The 15067-nt window shown below is 32.3% G+C and overlaps 1 protein-coding gene across 1 annotated transcript; it reads left to right on the top strand.

Moving 5' to 3' along the window:
- Window positions 1-4144: 4144 nt before the first annotated feature.
- LOC134704840 (ATP-binding cassette sub-family B member 6-like) lies at window positions 4145-9984 on the top strand. Its single transcript, XM_063563622.1, has 6 exons — window positions 4145-4162; window positions 6223-6327; window positions 6754-6928; window positions 7486-7598; window positions 8521-8684; window positions 9497-9984. The coding sequence occupies exons 1-6, from the start codon at window positions 4145-4147 to the stop codon at window positions 9615-9617; spliced, it is 696 nt and encodes a 231-aa protein (XP_063419692.1). The 3' UTR covers window positions 9618-9984.
- The last annotated feature ends 5083 nt before the right edge of the window (window positions 9985-15067 follow it).

The raw sequence follows: 15067 nt of genomic DNA, 5'->3' as shown, positions 1-15067 counted from the left end.
TTACCAAACTTTTTTATACCCCTTCCAAATTTGTTTCTTCATGTTTTATGCCTCAACAATAATGTGTCCAAAGAACATGGCACTATCATTTTCCATGTTCCATGGACCGTGAAATTAGTTCTCTGTTTAGTTGACCGTGAAATTGGGGTCAAACGTCTTATTTGGTTTTAAAATTAGAAAGATCATACCATAAGCAACAAGTGTACTAAGTTTCAAATTGATTGGACTTCTGCTTCATAAAAAAACTACCTTGACCAAAAACTTCAACATGACACTCCCACATTCATTTTCCAAGTTCAGTTGACCGCGCAATTGGGGTCAAAAGTCTAATTTGGCTTTAAATTAAAAAGGTCATATCAGAAGCATCAAGTGTACCAAGTTTCAAGTCGATTGGACTTCAGCTTCATTAAAAAGTACCTGGACTAAAAACTTTAACCTGCGGACGGACGAACGAAAGAACGATGCCACAGACCATAAAACATAATGCCCCTCTACTATCGTAGGTGGGCCATAAATAGCAAGTAAAATTACACTGAAAAAAATTGATTCATGAATTTTAAAGTAAAGTGGTGATTTGGTCCAGCTGAAAAAGGTTAAAAATTAGTATTTCGGAAGCTGTCAAAAGATTTCAAGACCCCTGAGCATAAAATTGTCCATATTTTGAGTTAGAGCCGATGAAGTTTCCTATAATTTTAATATAATTTGTCCCAAAAGTAGTACATACCATTGTACAAATATTGTTGAGAAAGCGCAGGTGGGATTTTTTTTTTATTTCCATTTATTGTCTAAAAGAAATGCACTACGAAAAAACTGTGTACAGGTTGGAATAAAACATGAATCATAAATGAAATAGTACTTTTACTATTCTATATTCATCACTTTATCTTGGCACATGGGGAATCTACCCAACTTAAAATAAAATTAGCTCTATGCCTAAACCAAAAGCCCATGTATCTACTGAAAAGGAGCAAAGTTTAGATCGGTGACTTGACATCGAACCAATCCAGTTTGTTTGATTGTTCCAAAATAATGATGTCATGAAATCTAGTATATAGCTATTAGGAAGCTAAGTATTGTTGTATTGGCTTGGTGTTGGAATGAAAAATCCATAACACAGATGGAAACAGTTGAGTGTACCGAAGGACTTGTGACGTCACGTAGAGAAGGGATACTTTCAATAAACCCATGAAAAAAGCGAAGCTAAGAATAATCTCACACATTTTCTATCGATAGACACATAAAAACATTAATAAAAAAATCCTAAGCTACTTCGAATTTGTTTCTCATGAGAAATGGATATGGAATATTTGTTCCAACAGGATCAGAAATTATAGCATTGTTTATAAATAAAGGCAACAGTAGAATACCGGTGATCAAAAGTATCAAATCGAATAAGAAAAAACAGGGTCAAGGTTAGGGTTAGGATATCAACTGCGACATGAAAACACCATATACTGGAGAAGAATGTATTTGCTGATAAGAAGTTGAAATCATCATTTTTGTTGCAGATTCTAGTTAGAAGTCGTCCATCTCAGGCAATATACAGGGAACAGTTTGTCTTGTTTTGGTATTATCCCAAATCTCAAGGTGATCAATGCAATGTGGAATATTTAGTGATATATATAGCATTATTGAAGAAAAGGAGACGTAAGATACATAAGAGACATTCAAATTCAAGTCGAAAATAAACTTTTATAGTGTATAGGGAGACAAGTTATTACAACTTATATCAATTCCTTTCCACTTTGCGGGTGCTAGTGCTGTCTTGTAGCGGCCTTAGCCTGGGATTAATCCTAGGTGCAACGAAATGGTAAGGGGATCCTGCTCCACATGTAGCACATAGCTATTGTATTGATTATACTAGTACAAACCCGGTTATGAGTCTAAATCGGTAAGTCAAATTCGTTTGAAGGGAACAGGATTGGTTTAATAGCCGATTTCAACTTCCACCGTTTGGAACTCTTGGTTGAAAAATGCTGAAACTTGTCTTTAATGTAGAAAAAAACTCATCCATAAAATAGGCTAAGCCGCTTATATTTGTATGCCAGGCGTGAGTTCCGTCTACATAGGACACGTCAGCGAAAAGAATCCGCAGTTGAAGGGCATTGAAAATGAAACAATTCTAGAAGTATCGGCAACACGGCTATTTATAAACGTTATTCCCTACCCAATCGTAGCTTACATATCTCTGTTGACATTTTACCCTCATGTCTGTGCACACTATTTAGGCATATAAAGTAACAGGGTATTGATTCTAACATTAGAATTGCAACAGATGGATATAACGAGGAATAATGACTTACATCGACACTTCAGAATAGATTAACTTAGCTGTATTTGGCAAAACGTTTAGGAATTTTGCTCCTCAATGCTCTTTATTTGAAACTTTATTTGGCCTCTTTAACCTTTTTGGATTCTAGCGTCACTGCTGATTCTTTTATAGACGAAACGCACGTCTGGTGCAAATATAAAATTTAATCCTGGTATCTATGATGAGTTTATTTGCGGTCACAGTCTTGAGCTGGATCACCAATACAACGTGTCCGTGTCCGATGTCACAAACGACGTGTATTTCATGGTATCATTTCTTTTGATAACAGGAAAGGTGTCTGGTCTAATTTACTTTTCTATTTCCTATTGTGATAATTCCATGAGGTTTACTTCCGTCACGTGGTAGCTCTTAGGTGTTAAAAGTAAAATAACGAAAATATCGAACTCCGAAGAATTGTTTCTTGTATTTTGTCTATTTGTCATTTGTTTGTGTAGTTATCGCTATACTACTTCGTCTTAGAACTGTTTGATTAACGTTTCAGTATCTATTTACTTTCCTTCCTATACATGTTTACTATGTTTACCTATCAACATCTGTACTCATTCAACTAAGATACCCTTACCTTATCATAGACGTCAGCTGTCTTTTGTTTTGCAACATTACATGCTTTGTATAACGCAAATTATTTCCCTAGCATCAAAATTGATTAATGAGTCATTGATATATCGCGAATGGACACCCGACAAGCATGAGCTTGGTACTGTCAGTCTCAGTTTTCGAGGTCTGCAGAATAACTGCTCTTCATTTACTTACTGTATTAACAATCGTACGTTAAAAAGCAAACTACTGTATTTCAATTATATGTCCTGTCAAACATGTCAAACTATAAGTATTATATGTCACTGTATAATGAAGCTGGTACTTTGGACCCTTGCAGAGGCCTAGGGCTACCACAGCTTTCGATAACTATTTGATAAAGTTAGTGTTGCATATAGGTTTCGGTTTGGTGGTTTTTTTTTTGTCTTAATTATGTCTTTTTTTGTTGGCAATGGTGTTGTTTGTTTTATTCGGCTTATGGTTTTCGGTGAGTCCTTTACATTTGTTTAATCTTTAGTTTTCTATGTTGTGTCATGTGTACTATTGTTTGTCTGTTTGTCTTATTCATTTTTAGCCATGGCGATGTCAGTTTGTTTAAGATGTATGAGTTCGACTGTCCCTTTGGTATTTTTCGTCCTTCTTTTACATTTGATCGAGTGTGATAAGTTTGAGTATAGGGGCATTATAATGAATTTCTTTTGTTTCGAAGCAAATATCTTGAAAGGTGTCAATAAATTGCACGATTTAAATATTTTTGCATTATTTATCCAAGTCTAACGTTTGATTTTGCCGGTTTATATAGCCTTTCTCATTTTGAATGTCCCTTGAAATTCAGTGTTTTTTGTTATTTTTTTCTTCTATAGCAATGTATTCGTGAGTTGTTTATTTTTCATTGTTGAATGCCTTATGGTGAAATGTAATTCTTCTTACAAATGTCCTTATATCCTTAATGGATAATTATCTCATTCCACAACTCTTTTTTAAATACACAAGATTCTGAATATTCGCACAAAGTTAGGACAGAAATGTAATGAATTGAAACGAAATTTCTAAACAACCTATTACGTATGAAATTACGTATCTTATCAAGATAATAATAGAAGAAGATTAAGGCGACAGCAATTTACTGGTGTTCATCTTTTCCAACTTGATTAAAACAGAAACAGACAAATTAAGACAATAAATAAAATCTTCAGGGATCGTCAACCCCTTTTAAAAGAAGCGAGACCAGTGTGTTCACAGGAAAAGTGTCCACATTCGAGTTCACCAATAAGTATGATAGTAGTGGTGCAAGTAAGTACCCGTTGGCAGACGACTGTCTCTTAAAATTAACTTAAGAAATATAAAGTCGACTAAAACGTCCAATGTTTGGATGATTTCACCTCCGTTTTCATAATTCAGAAAAAAATGTAAAGATTATGATTGAAGATTTTGGAGTAGATATTATAAAATTTAAAGAATCAACACATGCTTGACAACCGATGGATAAATATACTTCATCATTATACTTCAGAGAGCCAGTACTGACCGCAATGTTAAGCCGAACATCTTTACGACCAGGTTATATATCGTTCTTTATGAACATTTTTGTACAGTTAACTAATCCAGTATCCTCCGGCCTCACCCCCTATGGATTTTACTAACCCTCTATGGATCCGTATGGGGTCAGTAGCGAACCATATAACTTATAATATCAGTGGGGGAGTGTCATAGTCCGTCGTTATTTGTATAACAAAAAGAAAAAATAACGGATTTGGTATAAATTTCAAAATCTTCCCCATCCTTAAACCTTGTCTACTAAAACCAAAAAATATTTGCCGGCAAGAGAGAATATGACATCCAAAACCTCAAGTTTCTTGTGCTCTTTGAACATGGTTTATTTCAAGTGCGCGTCTGAAGCCATAACAGAACATCATACGACTGACATACAAGTGAGAGGTTAAGCTAGCTATAAATAAGGGAGTATAAATAAATAACAGTAGTATATCGCTGTCAGTCAAAAATCGCATATTGATTGAGAGAAAACAAATGCGGGTTACAAACTTAATCAGAGGGAAACATCAACTATAAGAGGAAAACAAATAAAAAACCTGGTTTAATCCATCATTTCCTACATAATAAAATGCCTGTACCAAGTCAGCAATATGACAGTTGTTTCCTATTCGTTTGATTTGTTTGAGCATTTTATATTTTGCCATTTGCTTAGGGACTTTTTCCTAGGAGCTCGGTCACGGTATTTTTGTTATTTTACTTTTTCACTGTTGTTACATGTGACTTGCGCTATATCCATTTTATAGCCTAGTCCTCAACTGTCTCCATTAGTTACATTAAGTTCTTTTTCAAACTGATGGATATGTCGGTGCTTTGGCTGACAACACTCTTAGTTGTTCAGAGTTGGGGATGTCAAGGTCTGGAGTTTTAGCATAATCAGTTGGACAATATTTGTATTGGGCCAATGCACAAGAGTATATAGAGACTTTGTATTCACATCCTTAATGAAAATGGTCTCTGATAATGTTTTGTGGTTGGAAATTTAAGAGGCAATATGATTGGCGTAAATGTATGAAATGATGACAGGTGTAGTTATATCTTTGAGAGCAATAACGCGTCATATATTTGTCAAAACATGCTTATCATACCCAGATGGCGTGCATTCACAATACGTAGAATGTCAAAAAGATAACCTTCTATTATAAAAAGCTTGTGCTTGGGTTTGTCAAGTTATTTCTGAAATTTATTGAAGATGAAAGTTATCTGTTTACTAGGAATATTGTTGGTGGGTTTTGGACTTAGTAAGTCTGAAAAGTGTGTCTGTCTTCATTGGGCAAACGATCCAAGTAAGACCATGCTAGATTTGTGTATATTGTTTTCACTGCAGAATCAAAATAAAAAAATGCAACATTCTATAGATCATTGTTTTAATATATATAAGAGGCTTTTTTAAGGTTTAATTGAGGGATAATAACACATGTTCCTAAACTTAAATATCAATTAGTATATCTTGTTATGAGTACTAGTTCAAAATACATCACAATGTTAAGGACAATGCAAGTGAAGGTTTGAAAGGTTGTAGGATCTTCTTGACTGATTGTATACTCATGCTGTAAAGAGAGCTATAAAAGTAGAGATTGAGACGTTGGTTAAGTCAGAAAAGAACTCAAAAAATCTATTAAATATAAAAATATGTTACAGGTACCGAAAATAACACTTAATAAATATGTGCATGAATAACTTTTTCTAGATTTGCCTCCATCAGGAATACTCTAACTTAAAAATTTAACATCAAAGAATGTACTATATGACCAAAATGTTTTATTATATTTAATTTAGGGAACATTATTTTATTATGTCAGGTTGGTCATTCTGGGAGTGGTAAAAGTACAATAATACGGTTGTTATTCAGATTTTATGATGTCACTGGTGGTCAGATTATTATAGATGATCAGGATATATCAAAGGTAGATATATAATACAAGAACTGACGTTGAACGATTGTTTATCTGGGAATTGATTTAAAGTTTATATGTGTTCATATTAAACTAAGACAGTTCATTAGCCTTCTGACTTTTAAATTTATTTGTATTATTGATTGATTTTTACAATTTAAAAGATTGGTTAATTGTATACTATAAATATTACCATAAAGTTGTAAGACACATCAATACAAAATCTGAATCTGAAAAATTTTGTACAGGCTTGAAAAAAGAGAGAGGAAATTTAGAAAGATTGGGATTAATAATCTCAAGTTCGTTAAGATAGAATTTTCAAATGAATGACTGAATGTTAAGCAAACACTGAATGCAGGATAGTTTTAAAGACGAGGAAAGCTTGGATGTAAAATATTTTCTCGCCTACATGACTTTTAAATGTATTTAACATTTCAGGTGAAGCAAGAATCATTACGACAACAGATAGGAGTGGTGCCACAAGATACAGTTTTATTAAATGATGATATACGATACAATATACGGTACTCAAAGTTTACAGCAACTGACGAAGAAGTAGACAATGCGGCAGATGTGGCTGATATACATCAAATAATTCTGACTTTTCCTAAAAGTAAGTAGAGGGAGTCACATGGCAGAAATGAGAGGGTATAATATGTAGGAATTATCTTTGTTTAGTTTTCTTTTGCTTTAGACAGAAAAAAGTGAGACATTTAATAAAAACAAGAATGCATCCCTAGTACACGGATGCCCCATCCTCACTTTAATTTTCTGTTTAGTGGACAGTTTAGTGGACAGTGAAACTGGGGTAAAAACTCTAATTTGGCATTAAAATTAGAAAGATCATATCATAGAGAACATGTATACTAAGTTTCAAGTTGATTCATCAAAAACTACCTCAACCAAAAAGTTCAACCTGAAGCTGGACAGACGGACGAATGAACGAAAGAACGGATGAACTGACGCACAGAACCAGAAAACATTATCTCCATAAATGGGGCATAAAAATTAATTAAAAAACTAGATTAATGGTTTTATAGATTTTTACAAGCTCTATTTCATTAATTTATATGTTTGGTAGAGAAATTATTCCCTTTATTGTCTTTTTTTCTTCAGGCTTTTGCTAAAGATAAAATGAAATGATTCAAACAATTGTGTTTTTCTCTTCAGAATATGAAACAGTAGTCGGTGAAAGAGGATTAAAATTAAGTGGTGGAGAGAAACAAAGAGTAGCAATAGCCAGAACAATATTGAAATCTCCTGCTATAGTATTGATGGATGAGGTATATCTAATTAAGAAATCTTTATAAAAATATTTGTTATCATACTGCTGTGAACAAAATCTAAGTGGGGTTTGGTTTTTCTTAGATTTCTTTGTCCTTCTGTCCATCTATCTACCTGTCTGTTCGTCACTGAGCTGTGTAAGTACTTCTCCTAAACGGCCAGAAAAACATGAAACTTTACACAATTGTTGACCACTACCTAACACTTCATGTCAAAGTGGAGATTATCGATATCAAACTTACTTTAGCATTGCAATATGCTTCAAAATACTTTGTCATATTCACAAAAATACAATATAGATTTAAGAAGATGTGATATGAGTGTATGTTTATTTAATGATGATATAATAGAAATTAGAAAAAATACACAACTAATGCATTAGAGCTTGGATTTATGTATACAAAATTGTAATAAGGTAAATTCCACAAAATTTCATAAATGTTATGGTACATTAAGATCATGTCAAAACATGACTTTATTCAATTGAGAACTTTCAGCAATTCAACTATTAGCTACAAATTTCGATAATTTAGACACTGTGAATTCATTTATTTTCGTGGGTACCAATTTTCGTGGATTGCAGAAAACTTGCCTTTTCATAAATATGTAATTTCTTGGTTTTACCAAAATCTGCACACAACCGATAAAAAATTTGTAATTTGTTGAACATTTAAATTTGCAGTTCACCTGTATCCACGAAAAAAACATGAAAATTGGTATCCAATGAATAATAATGAATCCACAATAGTACTTATTACTTTTAAAGACATTCGTTTTCTAAATCCATAATTTTCTTGGAGAAAATGATGGAACTGAAATTTGCAAATGCTTATTGAAAGCTGTAAAAAAAATTCACATGAATTTTTCTATTCTGTTTCCTGAAATAATGTAATAAAAACAATAATTGTCGATGTCTTTCAGGCTACATCAGCATTAGATACTAAAACTGAAAGAAATATACAGTCAGCTTTAGAAAGAGTTTGTGAAAACAGGTCTACTATTATAGTAGCTCATAGACTTTCTACAATTATACACGCACATAGAATTCTAGTTTTACAGGAAGGAGAGATTATAGAACAAGGGAGGTAAGTAGCTCATAGACTTTCTACAATTATACACGCACATAGAATTCTAGTTTTACAGGAAGGAGAGATTGTAGAACAAGGGAGGTAAGTACACATATTTTTACAGAATGGAAAAAATTGGGGAACTAAGCAAGGCTTAACAAAGGTACCTTATTATGATGAATATACTCTCTGCCTAATAAACGTAAAATAATTGGGATAAATCATGAATTCTGTGTGTAATTATAATCGCAATAATTAAACAATGCATAAACATGATCAAGATTTTAGTAAACACTGCAACACAAATAATGCTATTATTATAAGAAATCATTTGATCTATATGACAAAAAAAAAGTTACTGCTGTAATTTCCTTTGGCCTATTTCATTTTGGTCACTATCATAAATGGAAATGTTAAAAGTTTTGAGCTTTTGTTGCTTGGCAAAGTTCTGGATTTATACAATGTGTTTACAGGACCTTTTTCTGATGTTTCTAATAACTTTATATTTGTTTTTAGTCACAAGGTTCTAATAACTTTATATTTGTTTTTAGTCACAAGGTTCTAATAACTTTATATTTGTTTTAGTCACAAGGTTCTAATAACTTTATATTTGTTTTTAGTCACAAGGTTCTAATAACTTTATATTTGTTTTTAGTCACAAGGTTCTAATAACTTTATATTTGTTTTTAGTCACAAGGTTCTAATAACTTTATATTTGTTTTTAGTCACAAGGTTCTAATAACTTTATATTTGTTTTTAGTCACAAGGTTCTAATAACTTTATATTTGTTTTTAGTCACAAGGTTCTAATAACTTTATATTTGTTTTTAGTCACGAGGAGTTACTGTCAGCTAATGGACTTTACAGTGAAATGTGGTCAGAACAGCAGACTAAAAAGGAGGATGTAGATAATACATCACTTAATGGCACTCCTGAGAAGAAGGATAGTTGATAGACCATGCATTGGAATTAGCACTTAATCTTATGTTGAAGATGAATTATCGAGATTTGTTTTCATTATTTTAAGTCATTTCCAACTTTCCTGCCATTCCATTATGATTCTCTTGTCTGTTTGTAATGAAGGGTATACATATATTATTATGATAACCAGACACCCTTCCCCCCCCCAGCCAAAACAGGGATACAAAGATTGTATAGATGTTGTCAAGGCATGGGCATAAAATGACTGTAAGTTGTGTAGAGATACTTTGCTATTAGTGGTCATCACAGAATCCTAAGTCTATCAGTTTCTGTCCCAAGTCATGAATCTTGTTAGTGGTTGTATGTTTTGTATAGTATGATAAATAAAGTCTTCAGATTTCTTTTATTCCCCACCTACAATAGTAGAGGGGCATTATGTTTTCTGGTCTGTGGCTCTGTTATTTGTCGTACCGTTTGTCTGTGCGTCCATTCAGGTTAAAGTTTTTGGTCAAGGTAGTTTTTGATGAAGCTGAAGTCCCAGTCGACTTGAAACTTAGTAAACTTGTTGCTTATGATATGATCTTTCTAATTTTAGAGCCAAATTAGACTTTTAACCCCAATTTCACAGTCCACTAAACATAGAAAATGAAAGTGGGAGTTTCAGGCTAAAGTTTTTGGTCAAGGTAGTTTTTGATAAAGCTGAAGTCCAATCAACTTGAAACTTAGTACATATGTTCCCTATAGTATAATCTTTCTAATTTTAATGCCAAATTAGATTATTATCCAATTTAACGGTCCATGGAACATGGAAAAGGATAGTGTAATGTACTTTGGACACATTCTTGTTTGTTCTAAATAAGAATTTGGTGCTGACAGCAGTTTTGATGGTCTTATAACTTTTTGAGACTTTACAGGAGATTTAGAGCAAGACCTAATTAAAAATCATTTGAAGTTATATGATGTTCTCTTAAAGTTTTGTTAATTGTGGTTCTCTCAATGGGGAATATTCCTCACCACTGTTTTATATATTTTTATCATGTAGCAAATTATTTTTATTAATGCCGTTGTTCCTCTCATATCATTCAACACTTGTATAATTATGTCTGTCCTCTATGATATTTACAGGAACCACAAATCAGATCCATGTTAAATTGTTATCTATCTTTATATGAACATGCTTAACTGTGTGCTGTATGTTTAGATTCATCACGCAACAGCTTTCTATGTACCAAATTTTTATATGTGATATGAAATTAAAGCAATTGCTCATCAACAATACTTATTGCTGAGGTAACTTGCTTTTTTCTGATGCATGATGATGAATTGACATTTAGCTTTTGTAGATTTCCATTTATTTGGATAGAATGAATAGCATCAAGAGTCGAAGCAAAATTGATAAAATTTTACACAGTCTTAGTGCATTATATTGTGTTGTACACTTGCTACTTAAAATTAAAGAAGATATTATTGATAACTATATATGATTAAAGGGAAACTTCGCAAAAAAATCAAAAATTGATATTATGTCCATTCTGTATAAAAAGGCTCAAATTTATAGATATTAAAGTTTTATTCCACTAGATAAGAGATCAACATCGATTTTAAATTTTGAGTATCAATTTTCTACGCTCCGCCATTATGTCACCTTCTACGATTATAATCACGATATGTCTATAAAACACAAAGGACCAAAACTACAGTAACCGATGTAGTCGTAATTGCGTGTCGATATCTTGTCAATCGTACGATTGTTTTATTTGACTAACTATAAACTTGATACGGAAAATGTTCTTATTTTGTTTAAATGACCATTATTATATATCTGTTATTTTTAAACTGTTAATATTGGAATTAGTTAAACAGTCAAAGTTCAAATAATAAATAAGTGTTCCGTGAAAATTGTTTTCAAAAATCTAATTCGTTCATAATTCTTTAAAGTAATAAACTTTATTCAAATAAATTCGGATCTTTCCTCATCTGATCACCAGCATGGCTAAAGGTATTACTCCCAAAGGTATTGTGAGGGGTGTGAGGACTCTGGTGACACGTCCAGGTATTCAAGCGATTTCCTGTCGGGCTTGTAAGTTCATGCATCGTTTCACTTCTGTAGGTATTGATCAGTGTACACGGCAGACTTATAACTTTCCATTTTGAACTATCAGGTGTATAATACACATCTCTGTCTTGTGTGTCCGAAAGTGATATGATGCCAATAACTTAACTCGTACGCTTGTTTATAAATAACATTTCTGGTGTAAAGAATATTATTTATGAAAATATAAAAAATACCACAAAAAAAAAAAGATTTGAAGAAATAAAAATCTATATACATATTTTTTCCGAGGGTTAATTTAGGAAAATGTAATTTGTCAATAGTAAAGGACAGACTGGAACATACCAAAAATATTGATTTAAAAAATGTACGCACTTGTCGATGTTGGCTTATACGCCTGGATAGAAAGTTACGGAACTATAGTGCAATAATGAATTTAAAATATATACATGTATCAGACTATATTGTATACCAAAAGAAGAAGAAGAAGAAGAGAACCAGTTTGATTTAAATACAGGTTGATATATATCTTGCTTTGGTTCATCGAAGTGATGAACATAGTAAAATCCCAGTTTTATATATCAATTAGATTGTTCTCGAATAAAGGAAGAAATTCGTCATCATCACAATTGTTCCGACATTCATGTAAACTGGACGTACACTAATAATCCCAAAGGGATGCGAGTATTTTCTAGGGAAACTATTGAGTATTAAAGTTTCAAATCAATTTCGGGATTTATTTTCTTTCTTGCCGTGATAGGATAGCAATTTAAAGAATAAACTGCTTGTCCGCTTTAGCGGTATTCTTGCCACTTATAAGTTACATTCGAAAATAGGGAAAGATGACATAAAATTCGTTGTCTTTTGTTTTTGAACATCGTTGGTCAAATAGATAGAGTATTATACGTTGTGAGACGAGGACTATTTCAACAAATACTATAAATACAAGTGGAAGTTTTCGTTTTTTGCAATTTGAGAGTAAATGATGTATCAAACGTTCAAGTATACGCATGTAAAATGTGTCACTGGATAAAAAAAAATCAATCTCAAAACCTACATCCGTATGGAACTTCCCCTTTCAGTGACCTGCAAATTTAACAGATGATACACTTTATAAGATGTGCATGTCCAACAACGACCCACTACTCTACATGTGTTACTGACAGCATAAGATAGTAATTCTTCTGTTAGGTCAATTCTCTTTCGAACAATACCAGAAAATATGGAAAATAAGTTCTTTAAATTTTGACTCTGGAATTAACACCATTTTTTTCGTGCGACAAACTTTATTTCTGGCGATGAGCAGACATGGGCGGAAAACAATAAACAGATAGGTTTAATAGTTTGTTCATTCATTTAACATGTATAATATGAATACGATTGTACTTAAAAAAAACTTATATAGTTAGTTTCAAGAACAACCGGGTTCAGACAAACTGTTATGAAATCGATGCTGTTACTAATGCATTCCCCCAATTCAATATTACGATCAAAGAGAGTAAATTAATTCGTGGCAACATAGACATTCCGTTAATAACGGCATAAGTATGCATTTAGTACACGAACACCAATCTGTGTTTTAAAAACTAGCGATGGTTGCTAAGGAAATCTTGATTTCGGGAACTTTCTGCAGTTTCCATTTCATGGAGCTCTTCTTCTGTATACTCTGGCTCTAGTGCGTACCCAAAATGACCATACTCGTCAAAATCTGACTCTTTTGACTGACTGGAACCACTGTTATAGTACTATCATTCTCCGAACAAGACATTTTTAGTTATGATTCTATGATAAATTTTTGGACCATATATAAACTGTTCTATAAAAACAAGCACGCAAAAATCATAAGATAGAAATATAAGTAATATGTGAGTAAAGTTAATTGAATCATTTAAGTTAATATCCTTTGGTCTCGAATGTAGTTTTTTATAGGATAGCTCAAATCCTCATCCAAATAATATAATCTAGTATATGTAATAACCCCTTCCTACTACACCGAGTTTTACTGCCAAGCGGTAGACATATTTCAGGTACCAATTAAGTAATTGAATGAGTAATAGATAACAATAATTAATCATAAATGTGCAAAGATTTAAAAACAAAAGTATTTTTTCTTTGTTCGTACATATTATACTCCGCTTCGGTAGAGTTATCTACTTATCTTCAGATAGTTTCAGATATACATTAATACATGGCTTTCAAAAGTCTAAATGTAAGTGTTCTCGTACATTTTTTGCCTAATAAAGAAAATCAAAATGCTTTGGTAAAGCTATTTCTAATTTCCCCTTTTTAATGAGACATAAATCAAGGACAAGAGGTGTATATCATTTCATTCTGACACATGAATTAAGTTTCCCGTCTTTAACCGAAAATTGTTTATTACTTAGTAAATTAATTTATTTGAATTGAAATAAATCATTAATTATACAGCAAATATAATTAAATAATTCCACGGCGATCTATTTTTATTTGTCACAAACTTGAATTAGTATAATAGATGTGTATATTGAATGCTCCCTTGTTTTATAATCCACTGATCCGAATAGACAGTCACACCTGGCAAGGTGTGCCCTAGAGGCGTGGTTAAATACAGAAGTGCAAATAACAATTTACCTTTCAACAAGCCATCTACGAGTCTTCAATTTGCCACAGAACCGTGAATACACACATCGTATAAATCTAGTCATAGCAGAGATAGTAAAAGGTCAATAAGAGTACACCAACATATTGTCTTTACAGATTATTGTATTTTAATTTGTTCACCTCATATATCAGTCCGAAAATGCATTAATTAATAAATTTATTACTTTTTTGGTTGTCTTCTAAAATAATTTGAATATATACGTTTAACATAGAAAATTTATCTCATGAATGTGTACAATTGCACGTCTGTGCGTCTTATCTTCTTATTATCGGATGTTTATTCGATAAACCATAAGTCATCGGCGCGCTTACGATTACGTTTAAATATCATTAAAAACCAAGACTTTTACTGATTGTATTTTAAATCCCGGCATGCAAAAACCAGGAGAAAACGTCACGACCTACAGGAAGTAGTTAAAAAAATTTCATTAATTGTTGAATTTCTCCTTTATTACTGGACATATAGCGATAAAACTTTGTGAATATATATATTTTGTCATAATGAACATATTTAAACCATAAGGAAAAAATCGCGAATTTTCCCTTTAAGATAGGGACCCTGCAATGAGTATTCCAACATTCGAATTTTGAAAATGGAAATTTCATATCACTTTGAATAATAAAAGTCTGACCAAGCTATTTGATTTGTCTTCCTGTTTAGATCTGATTTGATTTGATGTGTTTTTAATGCCACTTTTAAGTACCAATTTTGGGCTATTTCATGGCAGCCAATTTTTATTAGTAATGGAAGCTGGAGTGTCAAGAGAAAACCACTGTCCTTTGATAGG

This window comes from Mytilus trossulus, chromosome 2 (genome assembly GCF_036588685.1).
Source record: "Mytilus trossulus isolate FHL-02 chromosome 2, PNRI_Mtr1.1.1.hap1, whole genome shotgun sequence".
In the NCBI taxonomy this organism is placed as follows: domain Eukaryota; kingdom Metazoa; phylum Mollusca; class Bivalvia; order Mytilida; family Mytilidae; genus Mytilus; species Mytilus trossulus.
Note: the sequence above shows the minus strand (reverse complement) of the source record. Positions and strands in the feature narration are given on the sequence as shown.

Excerpts from the sequence above, each read along its gene's own strand:
- LOC134704840 (XM_063563622.1), top strand. Across the intron at positions 7,599-8,520 it reads CTATAGTATTGATGGATGAG|GCTACATCAGCATTAGATAC; the intron begins GTATATCTAATT and ends GATGTCTTTCAG. Across the intron at positions 8,685-9,496 it reads GAGATTATAGAACAAGGGAG|TCACGAGGAGTTACTGTCAG; the intron begins GTAAGTAGCTCA and ends ATTTGTTTTTAG.